The sequence below is a fragment of the Schistocerca nitens genome, chromosome 12, assembly GCF_023898315.1.
Source record: "Schistocerca nitens isolate TAMUIC-IGC-003100 chromosome 12, iqSchNite1.1, whole genome shotgun sequence".
NCBI lineage: Eukaryota > Metazoa > Arthropoda > Insecta > Orthoptera > Acrididae > Schistocerca > Schistocerca nitens.
Genome location: NC_064625.1, coordinates 44,709,020 through 44,728,988, shown reverse-complemented (window position 1 = coordinate 44,728,988; position 19,969 = coordinate 44,709,020). Strand labels below are relative to the sequence as shown.

The 19,969-nt window shown below is 41.2% G+C and overlaps 1 protein-coding gene across 5 annotated transcripts in view; it reads left to right on the top strand.

Moving 5' to 3' along the window:
* Positions 1–11,563, top strand: part of LOC126215035 (general transcription factor 3C polypeptide 3) — a 33,105-nt gene extending 21,542 nt beyond the window's left edge. For all 5 annotated transcript variants that reach the window (XM_049941668.1, XM_049941670.1, XM_049941667.1 and 2 more), the window contains exons 2-3: positions 4,171–6,117; positions 10,685–11,563. In XM_049941668.1, coding sequence (XP_049797625.1) covers positions 4,174–6,117; positions 10,685–11,485 — 2,745 coding nt within the window. In that variant the 5' untranslated portion in view covers positions 4,171–4,173 and the 3' untranslated portion in view covers positions 11,486–11,563. The remainder of the gene's footprint in view (positions 1–4,170; positions 6,118–10,684) is intronic.
* The last annotated feature ends 8,406 nt before the right edge of the window (positions 11,564–19,969 follow it).

Genomic DNA, 19,969 nt, shown 5'->3' with positions numbered 1-19,969 from the left:
GTTAGTATAGACTAATTTCAGTAAAGTGTTCCATATAATGTATGTTTACAGAGATACAGCTGTTAGAATCTAACCCAAACAAATACTCAAAGAAGGTATTAAGCAAAGGCAGATGATTAAGTTCAGAGTTGATTTTTGTAAAACCTATCTTCAACTTTAATACAGCTTTGAATTCTCTTGATAACAGTACAAGTAGCTCTTCTGAGGTCCTCTCGGCACTCTTTTTATGAGGACAGCACTCTTCATTATGTGAATGATAAATTCCTCTCTTGTGTTTACTTTTCCTTTGTGGATTATGCCGTTCCCACAGGTAAAAATCTAAAGGAGTGGGGTCTAGAGACCTTGCTGGACAAACAAGTGACCATTTCTGCCAGTTCATTTTCTGGAGAATGTCAGGCTTGGATGAAGTCAGTAGAATGTGCTGGAGCTTCATCATGCTGAAAGAACATACCCATCCTTGTAGCCAAAGGAAATTCATCAAATAATGCTAGAAGTTGGTTTTTGAGGAAGATTAGATAACAGCCCTTCAATGCGATTCAGTAACACGACAGACCCAGTCATCTTATTTTCCACCATACCACACTACTCATTTACTGATTAGACTTCTTGGAAATGTCTTCACAAAGACATGGGGGTTTTTGTTGGACCATGATGTGAGTTAAAAGTTAGTGGTACCATCATGAATGAAGTGGCTTCATCAGTTAATAGTATCAATTGGACTAATCAGTGATTTACAGTTACAATTATCTACCGTCATTTTTCCTCCCAAAATTGTTAATAGCTACCTCACCAATATGATAAGTGAGATAAGCAATCACATTATGAGAATTCAAACTCTCCAACCCAGCAGCAGCAGCAGCAGCAGCAGGGGCACTACTACCAGTTCTTACAATGGCAATAGTGAACCAGCTGCTACTATGACTCAAGGTATCATTAGTAACAGTACTAAAATTAAAAAATACATCTTACAAATATGCCTCAGTGATAAAGATAGCTGTACAGTACATGCAACATCAATGGAGGGGTATCTATCTGTTGAGAGGTAAGACAATGTTCGGTTCCTGAAGAGGGTTAGCAGCCTTTTCAGTAGTTGCGGAGATAACAGTCTGGATGATTGATTTAGTAACACCAACTAAAACAGCCTTGCTGTGCTGGTACTGCAAATGGCTGAAAGCGAGGGGAACTACAACTATGATTTTGATTTTGCCGAGGGCATCCAACTCTACAGCATGGGGAAGCAGTGTTTGAGAAGGGAAGGAGACAGGGTTGTAATGTTATTCAGTCTGTACATCAAGCAAGCAGCGAAAGAAACTAAAAAAAAAAAAAAAGTTCTGGTGAAGAGAGAAGAAATTAAAACATTGAGGTTTCCCAATGACATCGCAATTCTGTCCAAGACAGCAAAAGTCTTGGAAGAACGGAATGGACAGTGTCGTGAGTGGAGGATATAAGATGAACATTAACAAAAGCAATACAAGGATAATGGAAAGTAGTTGGAATTAAACCAGGTAATGCTGTGGAAACTAGATTAGGAAACGAGTAGCTTAAAGCACTAGATAGGTCTTGCTATTTTGGCAACAAAGTAATTGATAGTGACTGAAATAGAAAGAGTATGTTTTCATTGTTTGATTAAAGAGTATAAAATGTAGACTGGAAATGGCAAAAAATGTGTTTCTGAAGAAGAGACTAGAGTGTTGGGATGTCTTTGTCTGGAGTGTAGTCATGTATGGAAGTGAAACAGGGACAATAAACAGTTTAGGCAAGAAGAGAGTAGAGGCTTTTGAAATGTGGCGCTACAGAAGAATGCTGAAGATTAAGTGGTTAGATTACATAATTAATGACGAGGTACTGAATAGGATTGGGGAGACAAGAAATTTGTGGCATAGTTTGCCCAAAAGAATGGATTGGTTGAGAGGACACATTCTGAGACATGAAGAAATCACCAATTTAGTATTGGTGGGAAGTATGAAGGGTGGGGGTAAAATTTGTGGAGGGACTGAGAGATGAATACAGTCACCAGATTCAGAAGGATGTGGGTTGCAGTAGTTATTTGCAGATGAAGAAGCTGGCATGAAGAGCTGCATCCGAACGACAACCTTCACTTTCTTCTTGGAAATGTTGAGTCCACTTGCAGATGATAAAGATAGAGGCCATGCATACATTATGTCTGCCATATTGCTATATGTCAAACACTGGTATGTGTAGTACTTGAACATTCCTCAATTTATGCATGTTTGCTTTGCAAGGCTCTGCTTTATTTACTGAAGTATGTCTCCTTTGCCCGCCCCTCCCGCCCCCTCCCCTGCCCCATAACATTTATTGTGAAAAGGAAATTTCTATGCAGATATCTGGAACATCATATCTCCACAGTTCTCCCACTTCCTCTCCTAATGTATGGTACCTCATCAAAACATTACAAATATTTTATATTTTCATAAAAATTGAGTGTGTGATTTACTTTGTCAGATAAAACAAAAAACATCAGCATATACTTTAAATGAAGTGGAAATACTTAGATCAATAAAGAGAGAGACATATTGTAATCAAGGTTTAAATGAACTAAGGGGAAGGATTAACAGGTCTTGGATTCTTATTTGGCAATAATCCATCACAATTCTTTTGCAGTATTTCATTTATTTACCACAGTCCAAGACATAGTTAAAAAGTATTGTCGCAGCCATAGGTACAGTGCCAACCATTTCACAGACCCCAACTCACATATCTACATGGCAAAAATAACAACAGTTACATGTGCATGGAGCTATCATAAATTTTTTAATTTTTTAGAAACATATCTCATTGTTAAAATGTAGAAATAAGATGAAAACTGTTATTTTACAAAGTGTTACAAATTGTTGTAGTGTTTTTGGGTGACTTAATTTCAATCTGCTTGTTTGAAAGTACAGCTGTTTGTGAATATCCAAAAATAACTGATGAAGTACAAAAGTTGGTAAAGTTAGAGATCCATTTTTTTGTGTTGCTGATATATGGTACATACAGATCCATTCCATATTTAATACCAAGTAACTATTAATGAAATGTAAAATGTTATAAGAACTGAAATTGACACAAAATAAATATAAAACATTCAGTTACAAGTCAGTTGTGAAACAAAATATCTTTTGGTAGTAAAATTATGTAAGTGAGAACAAAATGCAATTTATATGTGGTTTGGAACTTAAATAGTTGCAACTATTTATTCACAACCGATGCAAAAGAGTTACATTTTTGCACCTGTTACTGTCCTTCAAAGTAGTCACCAACATTACGCAGAACCTGTTGCCAGTGATATGGAAGGCGTAGTATACCATTAGCAGAGCCTGTTCTGTTGATAGTGCAAATGGGGCGGTCAACTGCCTGTCGAATCTCTGGAACAGTTCTGAAGTGAATGCCATGAAGTGGTTCCTTCATCTTAAGAATCAAATCAAAGTCACAAGGACTTAAGTCCAGGGAGTATGGTGGATGGTACAGTACTTCCCAGTCCCACTGACCGAACAGAGCAGCCACTGCTTGCACTGTATGCGCCCGCACATCGACATGCAAAATGATGGGTGGGTTACGCAGAAAGTGTCGCTGCTTCCTTCGTAAAGCTGGTCGCAGGTGATGTTCCAAAAAGGAACAGTAATACTGTGCATTGACGGTCTGCCGTGAAGGAATGTAATGCATTAGGATAACACTATCACAGTCGTACACAAGAATCACATAACTTTAGACCGCTCCATTCACACCATCAGCAGAACAGGCTCTGCTAACGGTATACTAAGCCTTCCACATCACTGACAACAGGTTCTACACAACACTGCTGACTACTTTGAAGGACAGTAACAGGTGCAAACATATAACTCTTTTGTATCAGTTGTGAATAAATAGTTGCCACTATTTAAGTTACAACCCTTGTATTAGGCTACGTATTAGTTTTGTGTATTATGTTCTTCAGTACTATTAGATGTTTGTAGTCACTTTACACTATACAGTTGGAGACTATTGATAAGAAGGGGAGATGCTGTTCTATACACCTCATGACTTATTAATAGTGTGTAGTAGGTTGATGGTAAAGTACCTACATTTTTTTATTAATTTCTGTTTTTTATAGACTGCACATAAGTTCTTAATACTGTACTGTTTACCTAGTCATTATAGAAACAGTGCCTTGAACTGAAATACTTGTTTCAGACAATGGATGCTAAAGAGGACACCAGCTCTGGAAGTGTAAATGCACAATACGATGCATCGGACAGTGGCATCACCACCATTATCGCTGTTGAAAACTTGAGTGAAGCCCTGAACAATGCTGAGATCATTGAATCTTTCAGCTTCTGGGACGAAGGTAGTAGCCCACCACCGAGTAACCTAGTTCCTATGGTCACAATGGATGAAAGTTCGTCCTCTAGCAATGATATGGAACCGATGGAATTAGATGTGTTGGAACGTGACTTGCTGGTAGATGCTAAAGAGTCAGAGCTAACAAATCGTTTTCTGAATGGGGAATTGACATTTAGTCAGTACGCGAGTTTGATGGGCGGCGATGAGGACGACGATGGTGACGACGACGATGTTATTGATGGTTACAATACTGTACAAGACCGCCCAGATGAATCAATCCAGCCTAAACCTTCAAGTGCAGCAATTAAAGAATTTGAAGAACTAGCAGCTGGGCCTTCACAGAGGCAGAGGAAATCAACTACAGAAAAGACCAAACGTGTCAGACGGCACCTTCCTCCCGCCCTGAAGGGATTGATGGGTGAGGCAAACTTAAGGTACGCTCGAGGCGATCACGAGATGGCCATTAAAATGTGCCTTGAGATAATAAGGCAGGTGCCGACAGCCCCCGAGCCTTTCCACACACTCGCGGTGTTGTATGAGGAGAAGGGCTGCCCGGAGAAATCCTTACAGTTTGCACTGATTGCGGCCCACCTGAACCCAAACGATGTGGACCAATGGGTACGCCTAGCTGAAATCTCTGAAGAGCAGGGCAACCTGAGGCAGGCGGCAACCTGCTACTCCAAGGCCATTGCAGCTGATTCGGCCAATACGGAAGAGCACATGGTCAGTATATACATGAAACGCTGGGAGCTCCTGGACAAGGTGGGTGAAACGAAGGCTGGCCTCAGGGGCCTCATCAGGCTGATGACACTCCTCCGTCACGACCAGGGTCTGGTCCTGTTCCACATAGCGAAGATTGTGGCTACAAAGTACCACGAGCGCAATGAACTGGCCCGTGCGAAGGAAGTTATGGACATCGCATTTTCCAAAAGTCCTCAGTCCGTCACTACGGAAGATGTCAATTTGATGTTGGAACTTCTCTTGAGCCTGCAGCACTACCAGGAATGCATCAACATCCTCGTTCAGTATTGTGGAGTGGAAGTGGAAGCAATATCTGAGAATCAGGCTTCCGGCCGAGAACCAGTTTTGAAGATAATATCGTGCAATATCCCGGAGACACTGGTCATTGACCTCAAAGTTAAAGTTATAGTCGTGCTAATCCATATGAAAACTTTTCACCTGATTGACGAGTTGCTGAACTTGCTCCTGAACGGGCAAAGCCCGGAGCAGTCGGGCGACCTGTACCTTGACGTAGCGGAGGCCCTGATGTCGGAAGGCGAGCACCGTGAAGCTCTGCGTCTACTAGAACCTCTTACAGAGACAGAAAACTACAGCCTGCCCGCGGTGTGGCTGCGGCACGCAGAGTGCTTGAAGCAGTGCGGCCGAACCGAGGAGGCAATTGCTGCGTACAGGCAGGTGGTTACGCAGGCGCCACAGCACCTGGACGCGCGGCTGACACTTTCGGACCTGCTGAAAGCCGTGGGCCGTGAGGAGGAGGCACTCGTGGTCCTCACACAGGATGAAGAGTCGGAAGTACTTGAACCAGGACTGCTGTATGAGCGGTGCTTGCTTCTGAAAGATGCTGAGGGTAAAACCGAAGAATTCCTGGCTGTGGGCCAGCTTTTGCTGTCCAGGCACTGGACGAGGATCAGGAACCGTGAGGAAATGTACGCACTCACCCGAATGAGGAGGTTTACAAAGAAACGCGACGCGCTCAGGGAAATACGTGCCAGCCGAGGAGAGCCATCCCATGACCCTGATGCCCCGGACTTCCATTCTGGCAAAGGAGAACCATCGGTATGTAACTTTGCTCATCTAGTTTTCCTCCCTTTCCTAGTAGCTTCACTGTCGACAATGATCATGATCTTCCTGTCGTGAAAATTCTTACAGGTACACAGTAATGTACGAGGGCCGTTTTTTCAACCTCTGATAGGCTATAAATGAAAGACAAGTTCATAGAAAACAATTATTTTATTACCAAAGTTTTGTACACTTAACGGTTAATTTTCAACGTAATGGACAAGCTTTGCAATACCCTCTTCAAAAAATGCTGCCACCATTGATTTCAAATGAGCATTGACATCGTTTTGAAGATCTTCATTGGTATGAAAGTGATGCCCTCCTAGCCAAGTCTTCAGTTCAGGGGAAAGGTTAAAGTCGCTGGGTGCCAGGTCAGGACCGTATGGCGGATAATCGAAAATGTTCCATTGCAATTGTTCAGTGAGCCGTTGGGTTGTATCAGCAGTGTGTGGATGAGCAGTGTCATGGATCAACACAATTCCTGAAGTCAGCATTCCTCTTCGTTTGCTTGAATGGCTCTCAACAAACGTCGTAAAGTTTCACAATAAGTAGCTGCATTGATAGTGGTTCCGGGCTGCATAAACACTACAAGCAACACACCTGTTTGATCCCAAAACACAGTAGCCATAACCTTTCTGTTGTTGAATGTTCGTTTGAATTTATTTGTTTGTGTGGTGAATTTGGATGCATCCATTGTTGTGATTGTCGTTTTTTTTTTCTTGTGTGTCATATTGGATCCAAGTTTCTTCTCCAGTAACAGTTGATTTAAAAAAGTTTTCGCCTTCATCATGATAACCGTCAAGGAAATTCAAAGCTGACGCCATTCAGTGACTTTAGTGGGCATCCGTCAGCATTTTTGGAACCCGACGAGCACAAAGTTTTTTATAGCCTAAATGTTCAGGCACGATAGAATGTACGACAGATCTTGAAACTTCCGGAATTTCCGTAGACAAAGCAGTTATGGCGAACCTACGATTTCCTCTAACCATTCTGTCAACTTGTTCAATAAGGTCGGCTGTAATGACAGACATGTGTCCTCGGCCCCCTTCATCATGCACGTCATTTCGGCCATTTTTTAAACTTTCGGCACCATTCACGCACAACACCGTTAGCCGTGAAGTTATCACCTTACACTCAGCTCATTCTCCAATTAATTTCTGCTGCACTATTCCCTTCTGCTTGGAGAAACCAAATTATACTTCGTTATTCACACTTGGCGGGAGCAACAATGATGACAGCCATGTTTACGTGGCTGTAGTGCAATGCAGACTGATGCCTTCTACATCTACATGTATGTTTGCCTTGAGGTCGTCAGTGGCAGAGTGTGTAATGCGAGAGTTGCGAAGTTGCCTACAGTGCATGTCCACTTTCTGCCACTTGTGTAGCTTATACACTGAGCGAGCGGAGGTTGAAGGGGGGGGGGGGGGGAAACGGGCGTACATAACACTGGAGTAATACACTTTCAATTTCTAATCAGTGTTCACAGCCCGATGATCAGTTTTGTCACAAGCCGTAGTCCAAGCTTATAAACTAGGTGAACAGTTACGTTCATTGACCCTATATCGTGTAATAATCTGATATACCCAGATATTTGCACATAGTAACGGTAAAATTTGCCGAAATGATGGTTGTTCACTTCAGCCAACATATTCATTCTGAGATAGTTGGCAACTGTATTGATATTTAAAACAGTTCCCATTTATTCTTCAGTCTCATTTGTACATTTGTAATTACATGATATGTTTCAGTCATTCTGGATCATCTTCAGCTCTAAGTAGCTGCATCAGCATTGTGGCTTGTCATGAAAGTATCATGGTATATACTGATTGCATAGCGTAATGGCTAGTGTAAGGGCCCGTCTTGCAGGAGGTTGTGGGTCTGAATCTTGTCAGGTACTTTATTTTGTTTTACTTTTTTGAAATCATAATGACATTCTTCATTACTTTTATTCAGTTTGGCTTAAATGTAAATTTCTATATCTGTACCAAATTTATTTATATTTATTTATGTGTTATAATATGTAAACATTTGAAAATGCTGGTCTGTTGGTTAAGAAATAAAAGACGAAATAAATGTATTCATATTGACTGTGCAGTGATGTCAAAAATGTGTTTTTAGTTTATCAGGTGTGCATTTTTTAGATGATAATCATCGTACAAACATTGAACACACAAATTTCTGTAACACTATGGACAAAACAATGAAGATGAAGATTTAAATGAAAGAAGGGATTATAAGTGAAACAAAATTCAAGCAAAATGAGGAATAGAAGTAATTAATGCAGTAAAAAAGTCGATCTCACTGCTGGGGACCTCTTCTTGTTAGATCTGTAGATGATCAAGAGTGATCAAAATGTGTCATGAATTAAAATTGTGCAACTGAGACGGTAGAATAAATGGGAATTGTTTTAAAAAGCATTGTACGTTGTTGACTTGATGGCTGTAGACTAAAGACTTGATCACAATTAAGTTTACGTTTCAAATAACTGACCATAGACATACATCAACACAGAGTACACGATGTTGATGAAATGAATGATAGCCTCTGACTTCATTGTCCTACACACCTGCCTATAGATATGCATAAGATTAAAAATCAAAACTTAGTGTTATATTGTTATTATCAACAAATAACATAGCAAAAATAAGGACACACAATTACATTAGTAAAAGAGCAAGAGTTGTATAACAAGAAAAAAAAACCAAAATTACAGGCGCTAATTTATGAAAAAAGTTTTCTACGAAGATCGTTTCAAACGTTGTGCACACTGCGAGATAGAATTGAAGCAAATAATTTATTTTAGAGAATAATTTTACAGGCATTCAATATAATCTCCATTCTTGCTTATGACAGCTTCCCAACAATTTGGCAAGTTCTTTGTTCCAGATGGAGCACCTTCATTGTTGAATTGTCTGATTACTGGGGTCACCTGACTGTAAGCTTCTTCAGTTGTATCAGAATATTTTCACAGAATTGTTCCTTCAATTTGGGAAACAAGTCATAGCCTGGGGTGGCTAATTTCAGGACTGTGTGGTGGGTGGGGAAGGATTTCCCATCCATTTGTTGATTGTTTCACTCACTGGTAGGCCAATATGTGGCTTCCTTTTTTGTGCAAAATGAGGAGACCAGCTGCAAGAACGTTAGGCATTCTTTGATGAATTTTTGAGTATAAAACATATTGCAGAAACAGCTTGTAGTACACACCTGCTGCAGATGTCACATGGGGCAGTTTTATTTATAGTTATGACTCCATTCATATCATACACAAAGATAATCATGAGTTTCACCTTTGATGATTGTTGGTTGCAGAATTTTTTTCTGGTGTGGAGAGTCAGATCTTTTCCATTGTGATGACTGAGACTTCAGTTCTGGTGCATTATCTTGTATCCAGGTTTCATTAAATGCAACAGTCCATGTCAGAAACAGTGCTCATTCTGTTCAGTAACATTGAAGCAATTCTTCTGCGACCTGCTGTCCGCTCTTCACTCAGATCACGTGCAACCCATCCGGCAGCAACTTACCTTATCGTCAACATTACAGTTATGATTCTGTAAACTCAAATGACATATTCTGGCCTCATATTTCATTTTCTCTCATACTTTTTGACGACCCTCTCTCAATGTGTCATTGACAATAACCTGAGAGGTTTAGTGTGTTGCAGTTGATGGCATTCCCTTCTTGGATTGTCCTCAGGGCTTACCCGACCTTCACAGAAATGAGCAGACTACTGTGATACTGTGCTATGGTCCACTGCACTATTTCCACACACCTCTTTCAAAGTGTTGTAAATTTGTTTGGTCACTACGCGTAATCTGACCTGATTAGGTTTCTGCTTCCATTTTAAACCTGAATTACTCACAAGACAACCACGTGAACCAGCAGACACGTATACGACCGTCACCCCTAAAGTCTCATTCACAACTGTCATGAATTTCAACTTCATCGCACCACTGTAATGGTCGTGCGTGCATAGTTTCAAATGACCAACATACTTATGCGAGGATTCCTGAAGTAAAAAAAAAAAAAATCTTAAAGGTGCAATTTTCAAATTGAATAATTAACAAAGTAAAAAGTTATTCTGGTGGAAGCAGATATTTTTCTAATTTGGGAAAATTTAGACTATAGAAGTGTGGTACTGAATTCTGGTAATAATCACTATTTAAGATTCAACCTTGCGGTACACCAAAATTTTGAGTATGTATAACTTTTTAAATAGGAAGTTTTTGGAATAAACCGTTTGTTGAGAAGAGGAGAACGAGAGTTTTCAAGTGAGGTAACCAAATTTAGAAATAAACAGCTATTTGATCAATGAAAATTTCACCTCCTTGCATTTAGTAAGGATCATAAATCATGGATATTTCTTGCGAAAAAGTATTTCCATCTGCATTAACTATAATATTGTCATCAGTAATTGAAAAAACTATGCAGGGAATAATAATGTCCAATGAGCTACAGCTTTACAAAGAAATTAGCTATTTTGTGTAATTATTGATGCTTTTAACAATATTAATGTTGGGAGTGGTATTAAGGAAAATTACGATAGTCCCATCTTGTTCTGTTACAGGTACAAGAAGAGTGGGCACTCTTCAAAGAAATGTGCAACACGTGTATGCGACTTGAGCGGTTCAATCTCCTGCAGAGACTGACATTTTCGGCGCTGGGCTCAAAGAAGTTGACATCCAATACAGAAATGTTGCGGGAGCTGGAGTTCATGTGCCTGTTGGCCTGCTTCTACAATGCCGACGCATACTACGGCTACAATTTGGCGAGAGATAATGTGTTGAAAGACTCCTCCAAACACAGGATTTGGAATTTGTTCAACTTGGTCATCCAGCGTGCTGATGACGTACGTCACAATAGGTTCCTCATGAGGCTTCTTGCGAGGCAACCCAACCACGAGGCCCTCACCCTCCTGCATGCCAACAACTGCCTCGTGGCGGGGACGTACAAGTATGCCCTGAGTGAGTACACCACGGCTTACCGTGCCAGACCGTCAGCAATGACTGCGTTCCTTGTCGGAGTGACGCTTATTCAGGTCGCGTGTCAAAAATTTTCTGCAAAAAAACATGCACTTGTCGTCCAGGGGCTGTCATTTATGAGTCTGTACAGGAAATACCGTGGTCAGGAGGGTTTCCAAGAAGTGTCCTACAATTTAGGTCGAGCTTTCCACCAGTTGGGCCTGTTACCTGCTGCTATATTTAACTACCGTAATGCGCTGGAGTCTAATGTCTCGCCATTAATTGAGCAGTCACCAAAACGATTGAACCTTCAAAGAGAAGCGGCATTCAATTTGTATTTAATTTACCACAGTTCAGGTTCCAGTGATATCGCAAGGAGCTACCTTGAAAAGTATATTGTTGTCTAAGGATTATCTTTAAAATGTTGACATTCATAGTATGTAGTTGAATATAGAGAAAAATGAAAATGATGGGAGCTGCAGTAACTTGCAAGTTTTACTATAAACTGGCTGAGTACCCATTGTTGCCCGGGTATGTATTCTAGTCCTGTAAGTCCATTTCCTCCTTCCCTCTCTGTCCATCTCCTCATCTCCCCTCTCTGTGTCCATCTCCTCTCCCCTCTCTCTGTCCATCTCATCCTCTTTCCTTTCTTTGCCCATTTCCTACTCTCCTACTCTCCTACTCTCCTTATCCTCCTCCCTCTATCTGGGTCCTTCTCCTTTGGATACTCTCTGCAAAATTTGTAGTATTAAGGATGTAATAAATTAAAATGTCATGCACGACACAGCATTTTTTCATGCATCTTAGTGTTAATGATGTCATGTTTCTTGAAACATGTGGTGATCAGTGATATAATTTTGTATGTACATTTAGCAAAATATGGGGATATCTCTGCGATTAGGGAACTGGAAAGTTTGGAAAAATCAGTAGCCTCGGGTCAAGGGAGACTTATCAGACGGAATGAGGAGGAGAGAGAGATTGTTGCAAATTCCATCAGATGAGATTTTAAAATCTGAGACTCTAAGGGTAGAAGATATGGTAATACTCAAGACTGAGATTACTGGTAAAACATTGGGCATGAGTTAATAAGAGTGGAAAGCTAACTGTGCTGTATGTGGTAGGGGTGGAGAAAATATAGACAGGTCAGAAACTATAGGATATAGAAAACTATGAGAGAGTTGTTCATTGCCAGTATACACCTTCTGCCTACATCTGTTCGTCCCAGCCGATAACTTGATGTAGTCATGCCAGTGTAAATGGCCAAACATTGTTTACATAACAGCTAGTACATGACATGTTGGTTGTTTCACTGATGGTTCTTCCTTTGAAAGTATATGTTTTGCCAATTACAGAGCTGGTACAGGTGGTGGTAGGAGGGTGCATAGGGCAAATCTTACAGTTGTTACAGTCACAGGGTAGGAGTCACAGGGTAGGGAAATGGGTGGAAAAGGAGCAGAGAGTCTGACAGTGATATTGCGGAGATTGGGAAGGTGATGAAAAGCTATTCTAAATGTTGTGGGAAAAAGTGTCAGACAGAATGGAATTCATTTCAGGCGGTGTTCTTAGGAAGTCCTAGCCTTGTTGAAGTAACTGATTAATGCATTCCGGACCTGGATAATACTGAGAGACAGGAGGTGTATGGCTAAGATGTTTTTCGGAGGTATCAGTATTGGATATGATTTATGGGAAATGTGCTAATGGACTAGGGCTGGTGGGGTAATTAAGTCCAGTGAAGGCTGTGGTAAGAATGGTCACGCATTGCTCTAAAGAGTCCTGAACAAATACATTTGCGTCAGATTCAAAGGCTCTGTGGAAAGGAATATCTGACACAGAAAGGATGGTGACTGTCAAAATGTAAGTATAGTTGTTTGTTAGTAGACTTAATAGAAACTGAACTGTGTAGCTGATGCTCAGTGAGGATGGGATCAACATCAAGGAAAGTGGCATGGGATTCAGAATAGGACCATGCGATAAACTGGGAGAATGTATTTAGAGATTCCAAGAATTTTAACTGGCCAGCCTCATGAGGAGACAATAAGCCGAAGATGTCACGGGCTGAAGGCTTATGGATCCCAGGAAAGCCTCTTCTAGCGAACCACGAAAAGGGTGGCATAAGAGGAGCCATCTTGGTTCACATGGCCATGCTCCTGAGCTGTTTCTCTGTCTGCTTTGTCAAAGGTGAAGAAAATGTTGGTAAGCATAAAGTTCATTAAAGTGAGCAGGAAGGAAGTCGTAGGTTTGGAATCGGGTGGGCACTGTTTGAGGAAATGTTCAGCAATGGGCAGACTATGTACGTGGATAATGTTGGTATCACCATCCCACTCTACCACACACCTTGCTTGTCACCATTGGTGTTACCTCCCTCAATACTGTCGTCAGCTTCAGCAGGTATATTAGAAAAGTGTATAATCATATTTGAATTACCCTATGCAGAAAGAGCTTGAGTCCATTATTCGTAGTTTTGGTAACTGGGGGAAAAAAAATCTGGACACTGTACTATAGGAATGCAAAGGTGAAGGAAAAATTCACTGCTGTATATTGACAGAGTACAAAAGTTCTATCGAGATTCAATGAATCTGAAGTGTCTTAAACTACAAAAATAGTTTTTTTGGTGTTGTACTGAAGTTCTTTCTGCTTCGACATATGGTAACGTATTTTATACAGATATCGGTTGCAACTGCAATTTGTGTGATACAGTATGATATTTTGGTATCTTAACTCCTTACTTGAGGTTTACATGGTGTTAACGTAGAGCGAGGCACCATGGGGCAGCCACAATACTGAAACAATCGTTCTCATTGCCCTCTATTGTGATGTGTGATCACCTCGGATGGCCAGTACAGTTGCACACCTGTGTAGCGTGGACAGTACGATGTTATCAGTCAGCTCTTGAGGGATATTTGGCCAATATCCAGCTCTGCGCCCATTGTGACATGTGCTGGCCTGGCTACAGTGCATCTACCAAGTGCATCCAAGACATACTCAATTACGTCTAAGTCCATTGAACAAGCTGGTCACTCCATTCGTTCAATTCCCTCAGCCTCAGGCAGGTTGTCCACCAGTGCAGCTCTGTGGGGACGAGCATTATTGTCCACCAGAATAAACCCATCTCCTATGGCACCAGTGTAGGGCGCAACAAAAGGTCAAAGGATCTTATCTCTATACCTCTGGGCAGTCAAAGCACCATTCTGAATGTCATAGAAGTCTGCATTTCCACCAATACTGGCTCCTGCTCACACCATTCGTCCACCACCATGATGTGGTGATGTTTAGCCGCGATAGGCATAATAAAAAGATTCCCACAATCATAGCTTTCGGCCATTATGGCCTTTGTCAGCAGTAGACACACATACACACACACGCACGAGCGCACAAACTCAACGCAAGAGCAACTTGCACACACGTCTGCAGTCTCAGAGAGCTGAAACTACACTGCTCACTCGTATTGTTACATTCCATCCTGGGTTTTCCATTGTTTGATATGGTGATGTTTCCTGTACATAAGCATGATTGCTCTGAGTTCCATGTTCTCTCCAGATGAGGGAACAATGATTGGCTGAACAGAAAATCTTGACTCATCTGTGAACAGCACACGGCACCATGCGTAACGACTCCAATCTTGATGTTCCTCTGCCAAGTTTCTGTGGGCTAACTGGTGTTGTGGTTTTAACAGGATACGCACCATAAGCCTCCGTGCATAGAGGCCACATTCCCAAAAGCAATTTCGGACTGTTTGTGTTGATATTGCGCTTCCTGTTGCTGCCTGGAGGGTGCGTTGCAGCTGAGTTGCATTCGGCCCCCTGTCTTGAAGGGCTGTTAATTGGAGATAACAGTCATCTCTTGCTGATGCTACCCGTGGACAACCTTAGCCTTGCCTTCTTTTAACGGTTCCTGTTGTCTGAAATCGCCTCCAGGTCCTGGAAATTACACTTTGGGACACTCCAATGGCTGCAGGCACCTTCCTCTGTGTCAGTCCTGCTTCAAACCGTCCTGTGGCTCTCCATGCCATAGCTTCGGTAAGTCACGTTGTTGCATTGCACTACCTGCTCACTACATTATCTGAACTCAACTTCTTGTGTTATTCGTTTGGTAGAATAAACACAAGTCAATACCAACCCCCTCTGCAGCAACTTTCCGTTGTGAACACTATCTTGGTGACCGTAATGTTGACGTCTCCAGTCCGTAGAACCGACAGCAAGACGTCGAACTGTTTTAGTTTATTGTGCCGATGACAATACTTCAGTACCTAGATATCTCAACTGATCCCCTAATTGTTTTGACCAGTGTATTTTTGTGTTTTCAGTATTTCCTCGGGGAAAAAATAATTATTCATTTATTTCTTTGGTGATATGCTTATGGTTTAGGAGAGTGAAAGCATGTCGAACATCAGATAAAGTAAAATATTTGGTTTTCAATCAATTTTATTAAGAAAGTAACTGAGGAGAAATAAAATACAATACACCAGTTTGAGTTTCTTCATACAACTTGCCATTGTAGTTTAACAATGTCACTTGTGGGCCAACATGTAATTTCATGGTAGAATTCTTGATGTTCATTAGGTATATAGGAGAGTGATTTAAGTAATATCTTTTATTTTGTTGCTTTTACTGGAATTTTCCTCATGGAGTATGCACAGTTTGGTGGAAAAATAGAATTTTAAATAGGCACAGGTTGAAAAAGATGAAATGTATGTTTTTTGAAACCTCAATAAACTTGGACATTATTATACATCCACAGAGTTCGCTGGGGGGGCATTATTATACATTCATCGAGTTGCCTGCTGTACATAAATCATCATCATTGTGCTGATGCCAGAATGTACTTTGTTGTCTCGCGGTTCTGACTTTGTTGTCTGCCTCCGTAGCACAGCAGTTGCATTACCACCTATCACGCAAGGGGGCCCGGGTTCAATTCCCGGCAGGGGACTGGGTGTTGTGTGTCCATCGTCATCACTTTCATTATCATTGACATGCAAGTCGCCTAAGTGACATAAACTAAAAAGACTTGCACTATGGTGGCCGAACCCCGAAGGGGATATCCCGGCCAATAAATGCCATATGATCAATTTATTGCATAAACCATTGGCCACCCATTCTTGGAATCAAAAATATCTTCCGTTTTCACATCACATACTTCAAATTCCATAGATGTGGTATTTTCAATGATCAGTTTGCTTATTACATGCACGGTGTACAATCGGTAATATCTTCTAAGGCTGTATTTGATTGTAGAAAATCCCTGTCACAAGGCAGAAAAGAATGGTCTCTGACAGGGAAGAATTACTCGAATTTTTATTTTTTTATTTATTTGTGTGCGCGTGTGCGTGTTAAAAATGGAAACCACCTTATGAAAGTTTGGTTCTCATAGGGTGTTTCAAAATGAATATACTGCTTCAATACTTTGTAGCATTTATTATATTCAACTTACAATTATAAATAGTACATCAAATGAAAGAGCAGTGCAGATATTTTTATTTTTAAACCTTTTACAAGCTCTAAAGCCTACAGACTATGGTTTACATACGAACTATGCAAACAAAATGTTGGTGTGTAACGAAGTTTATCTAGATCATGTTGTCTTCAGTGATGAGTCGACATTTCATCTAAGCAGAAATGTGAACACACATAATGTGTGTGTGTGTGTGTGTGTGTGTGTGTGTGGGGGGGGGGGGGGATGGTCACCAAATCCTCATGAGATGGTATAGTTGTAACAAAACTTCCCTGAACTAAATGTTCCTTGTGTCACATTCAAGCAGAAAGTTTAACCCATTAACTGCCAATTTTTTAATTTTAATTTCCTGAGAAATTCTCTTAATAAAGAGAAGTGTAAGAGATTTGAACCTGACATACCACTTTTATCTACAGAATATGTTTTTCAAAAGTATAGCAGTTTGTTTTCAGAAAGCTCCAAATGAGGATCGTGGCAGATGACATGAAAAAAAGGAATAATTGGAAAAAAATTTTATTTGTGATAATATTTTACAGTTCTGTTTATTTTTAATTATTTGGACACAAATTACATTACATTTCGTATGAACTCATGTTTTACATTTGTGTAAGTAAAAAACTTATTGATGCCACTGTTCCATACATTCCATATGTAAGCCTACATTACATTTTCTACATTGTTTTCTTACATTCCTCTTGCATATCACACATTTTCTTTGTTTGGCTTCACAGGTTCTTTCTAGATAATATCCCAATGGATTTTTTCTCACTGTATCTGGAACACGTTTCTGGGTCTTTTTCTGCAGTGATAGTCTACCAAGACTCTTAGGATTAGAAATAGACTGTGTTTGTAGGTAGCCTCTAGTTATTTGCCTCTTAAACACTAAAAGGGATGTATTGCTGTTAGCATGGCAGTATAATACGTAAGCATTATTTAGGAAACGAACCACCAGAGGCTTCTCACAAATGCCCAAAGTTAAACCCTTACACACCTCTTTAGAGACCAATAACATATACATAAAACACCAAACACAAGCTTACACACAGAAAACATGCACACAACCCTAATCCCTCAGTTTCAAGAAAACCCCTAGTGCATTCCGAAGTCAGACAGGCACAGCCCAATGGTACTTCATGTACAACCAGAACACCCATAGCCTCGTATAGAATTGTACACTGGGGAAAGGAACGATGCCACTGAAGTGCAAGGTTTGGGTGCATCAGTTATAATGAGCAAAATATCTACGGTGAACAGTCCCTCTAAGCACAATATCTTTTTTGATAAGTTTTTCACTAGTTTTGATCTAATGAAAACATTAACAGACTGAAATGTAGCAGCAACAGGAACAGTTCGATCAAACCGGATAAATACATGCCCTTTCATGTCAGGTAATGAATTCTGAGAGGGGCCTCGTGGAGCTATGGATTACAGATTTTATGTCAAAAACAAAATATTCTGTGCTGTATGGAAAGATAATAAATCTGTAGAAGTCATTTCAAACCATCAGGAAATATATCAAGAGAAAAAAGTAAGTAGATGGTGCAGATTAGAGAAAAAAAGAATGAAAAATACCCCAGCTTCTCTGTAATCTCAATAATAAATTCATGGGTGGTGTGGACAAATTAGACTGGTGTATAAATAAATATAGAAAAAAATGTGTGGAAAGAAATGGTATTTTCCCATATTCACAAACATAATTGATACAGCAGTAGTTCAAAATGGTTCAAATGGCTCTGAGCACTATGGGACTTAACTGCTGAGGTCATCAGTCCCCTAGAACAGAACTACTTAAACCTAAATAACCTAAGGATGTCACACAAATCCATGCCCGAGGCAGGATTTGAACCTGCGACCGCAGCGGTCGTGCGGTTCCAGACTGTAGCGCCTAGAACTGCTCGGCCACTCCGGCCGGCCTCAGGGATGTTTCTGCACGCACCAGAGATGACACGGAAAACTTTGTCCTGGAGACGTTGCAGTCAGGAAAGTGCTGTGTCTGACGCCATAGACCATACTTCCGAGCCACACAGGATGACTGGAAATATGAGCTGGTGCCAGAGAAGGAGTTTGCACTGGATGGTTATACCATCACCTTCCAGGAGTGGATATAGCCTACAGAAGAGGGCGCAGCCCTTGTTTGCAGTGGTAGTGAAGTGCCTATTCCATGTTAGGCGGTGATCTGTTGCGACCCCCAGGTAAATGACTGACTTTCTCCAAGTTAGCTCTTGGTCGTCAGTTGTGAGTTGGCGATCCAGGAGTTTGATTTTAGGGGTGAAATAGATCGCTTAGCACTTTGCAGGATTAATTTTAATTTTTGAACGGTTGTACCACTGGGTTGTTTTGTCGAGATGTTGCTGGAGGTGGCGGTGTATGAGGAGGAGGAGGAGGAGGAGGCGGCTGCGACTGCTTCTGTATTGGCGGTGTCATCTGCAGAGAGAGCAATCTCTCTGTCAATCTGCCCAGGGATGTCATTTGTGTATATGGTATAGAGGACAGGACCTAAAACCGAGCCCTGTGGGACTCCTGCCGCAATCTGTAATGTCTGGCTGGACTTGTCTCCGTTCCTTTTGAAGAACTGTCGTCCTGTAAGGGAGGAGTCAATGACCCTGACTTATGTGCCCTGGGCACCCAATTTGATCAAGTTTGTAGATTAGGCCATTGTGCCAGACACGGTCAAATGCTTTTTCTATGTCTGGGAGCACTGGTCCTGTTGGTTTCTCCGTGCCCTGGCCAGACAAATGTGTTCTACCAGGCGAAGGGATTGTTAAGTAGTGGAGTGCTTAGCACGTAAACCAAACTGTTTGGGCATAAGGATGTTGTTTGCAATCAAGTATTGATGGAGGGTTGAAAGGATTATTAATTCCAGGGTTTTACTCAGGCCAGTTAGGAGAGAAATGGGCCTGTAGCTTTCGGGAAGGAACTGGATTTTATTGGGTTTGGTTAGGGTGATGACCTTAGCAGTTTTCCATGCTGAGGGGAAGTATGTGAGTTTAAAGCAGGCATTATAAATGCTTGCTTGGTAGGATACTGCGGAAGGGGGGAAATGTTTTAGGAGTGAGATGCGGACGCGGTCGGGGCCAGGAGCCTTGTGGTTGCCCTGCCACTTGATGAGTGCACGTATTGTCGGCTCGTTGACGGGCTCGAATTCTGTCATTGGGCACGTGTTTTTTATCTGAGTCACTCATCCAGTAACTCTTCTCTCCTGCCTATTGCTCACTTCATCGTGGATGACATGAATCTGGAATTGTGACTTCAGTGATTTTGCCATTATTTCTGCCTTTTCTTGTTGGTCGTATGCAAGACCGTTCTCACCGTGGAGTGACTTGCTTTCTCTGGTGGGATCTTTCTGCTGCCTCGCTATTTTCCAGATTTTGCGTCTGAATATGTCTGCTTCGGCATATCTTAGTTTCTCCTCCCTGCAGCGGCTCCTGTGCTCTTGTAGTCTT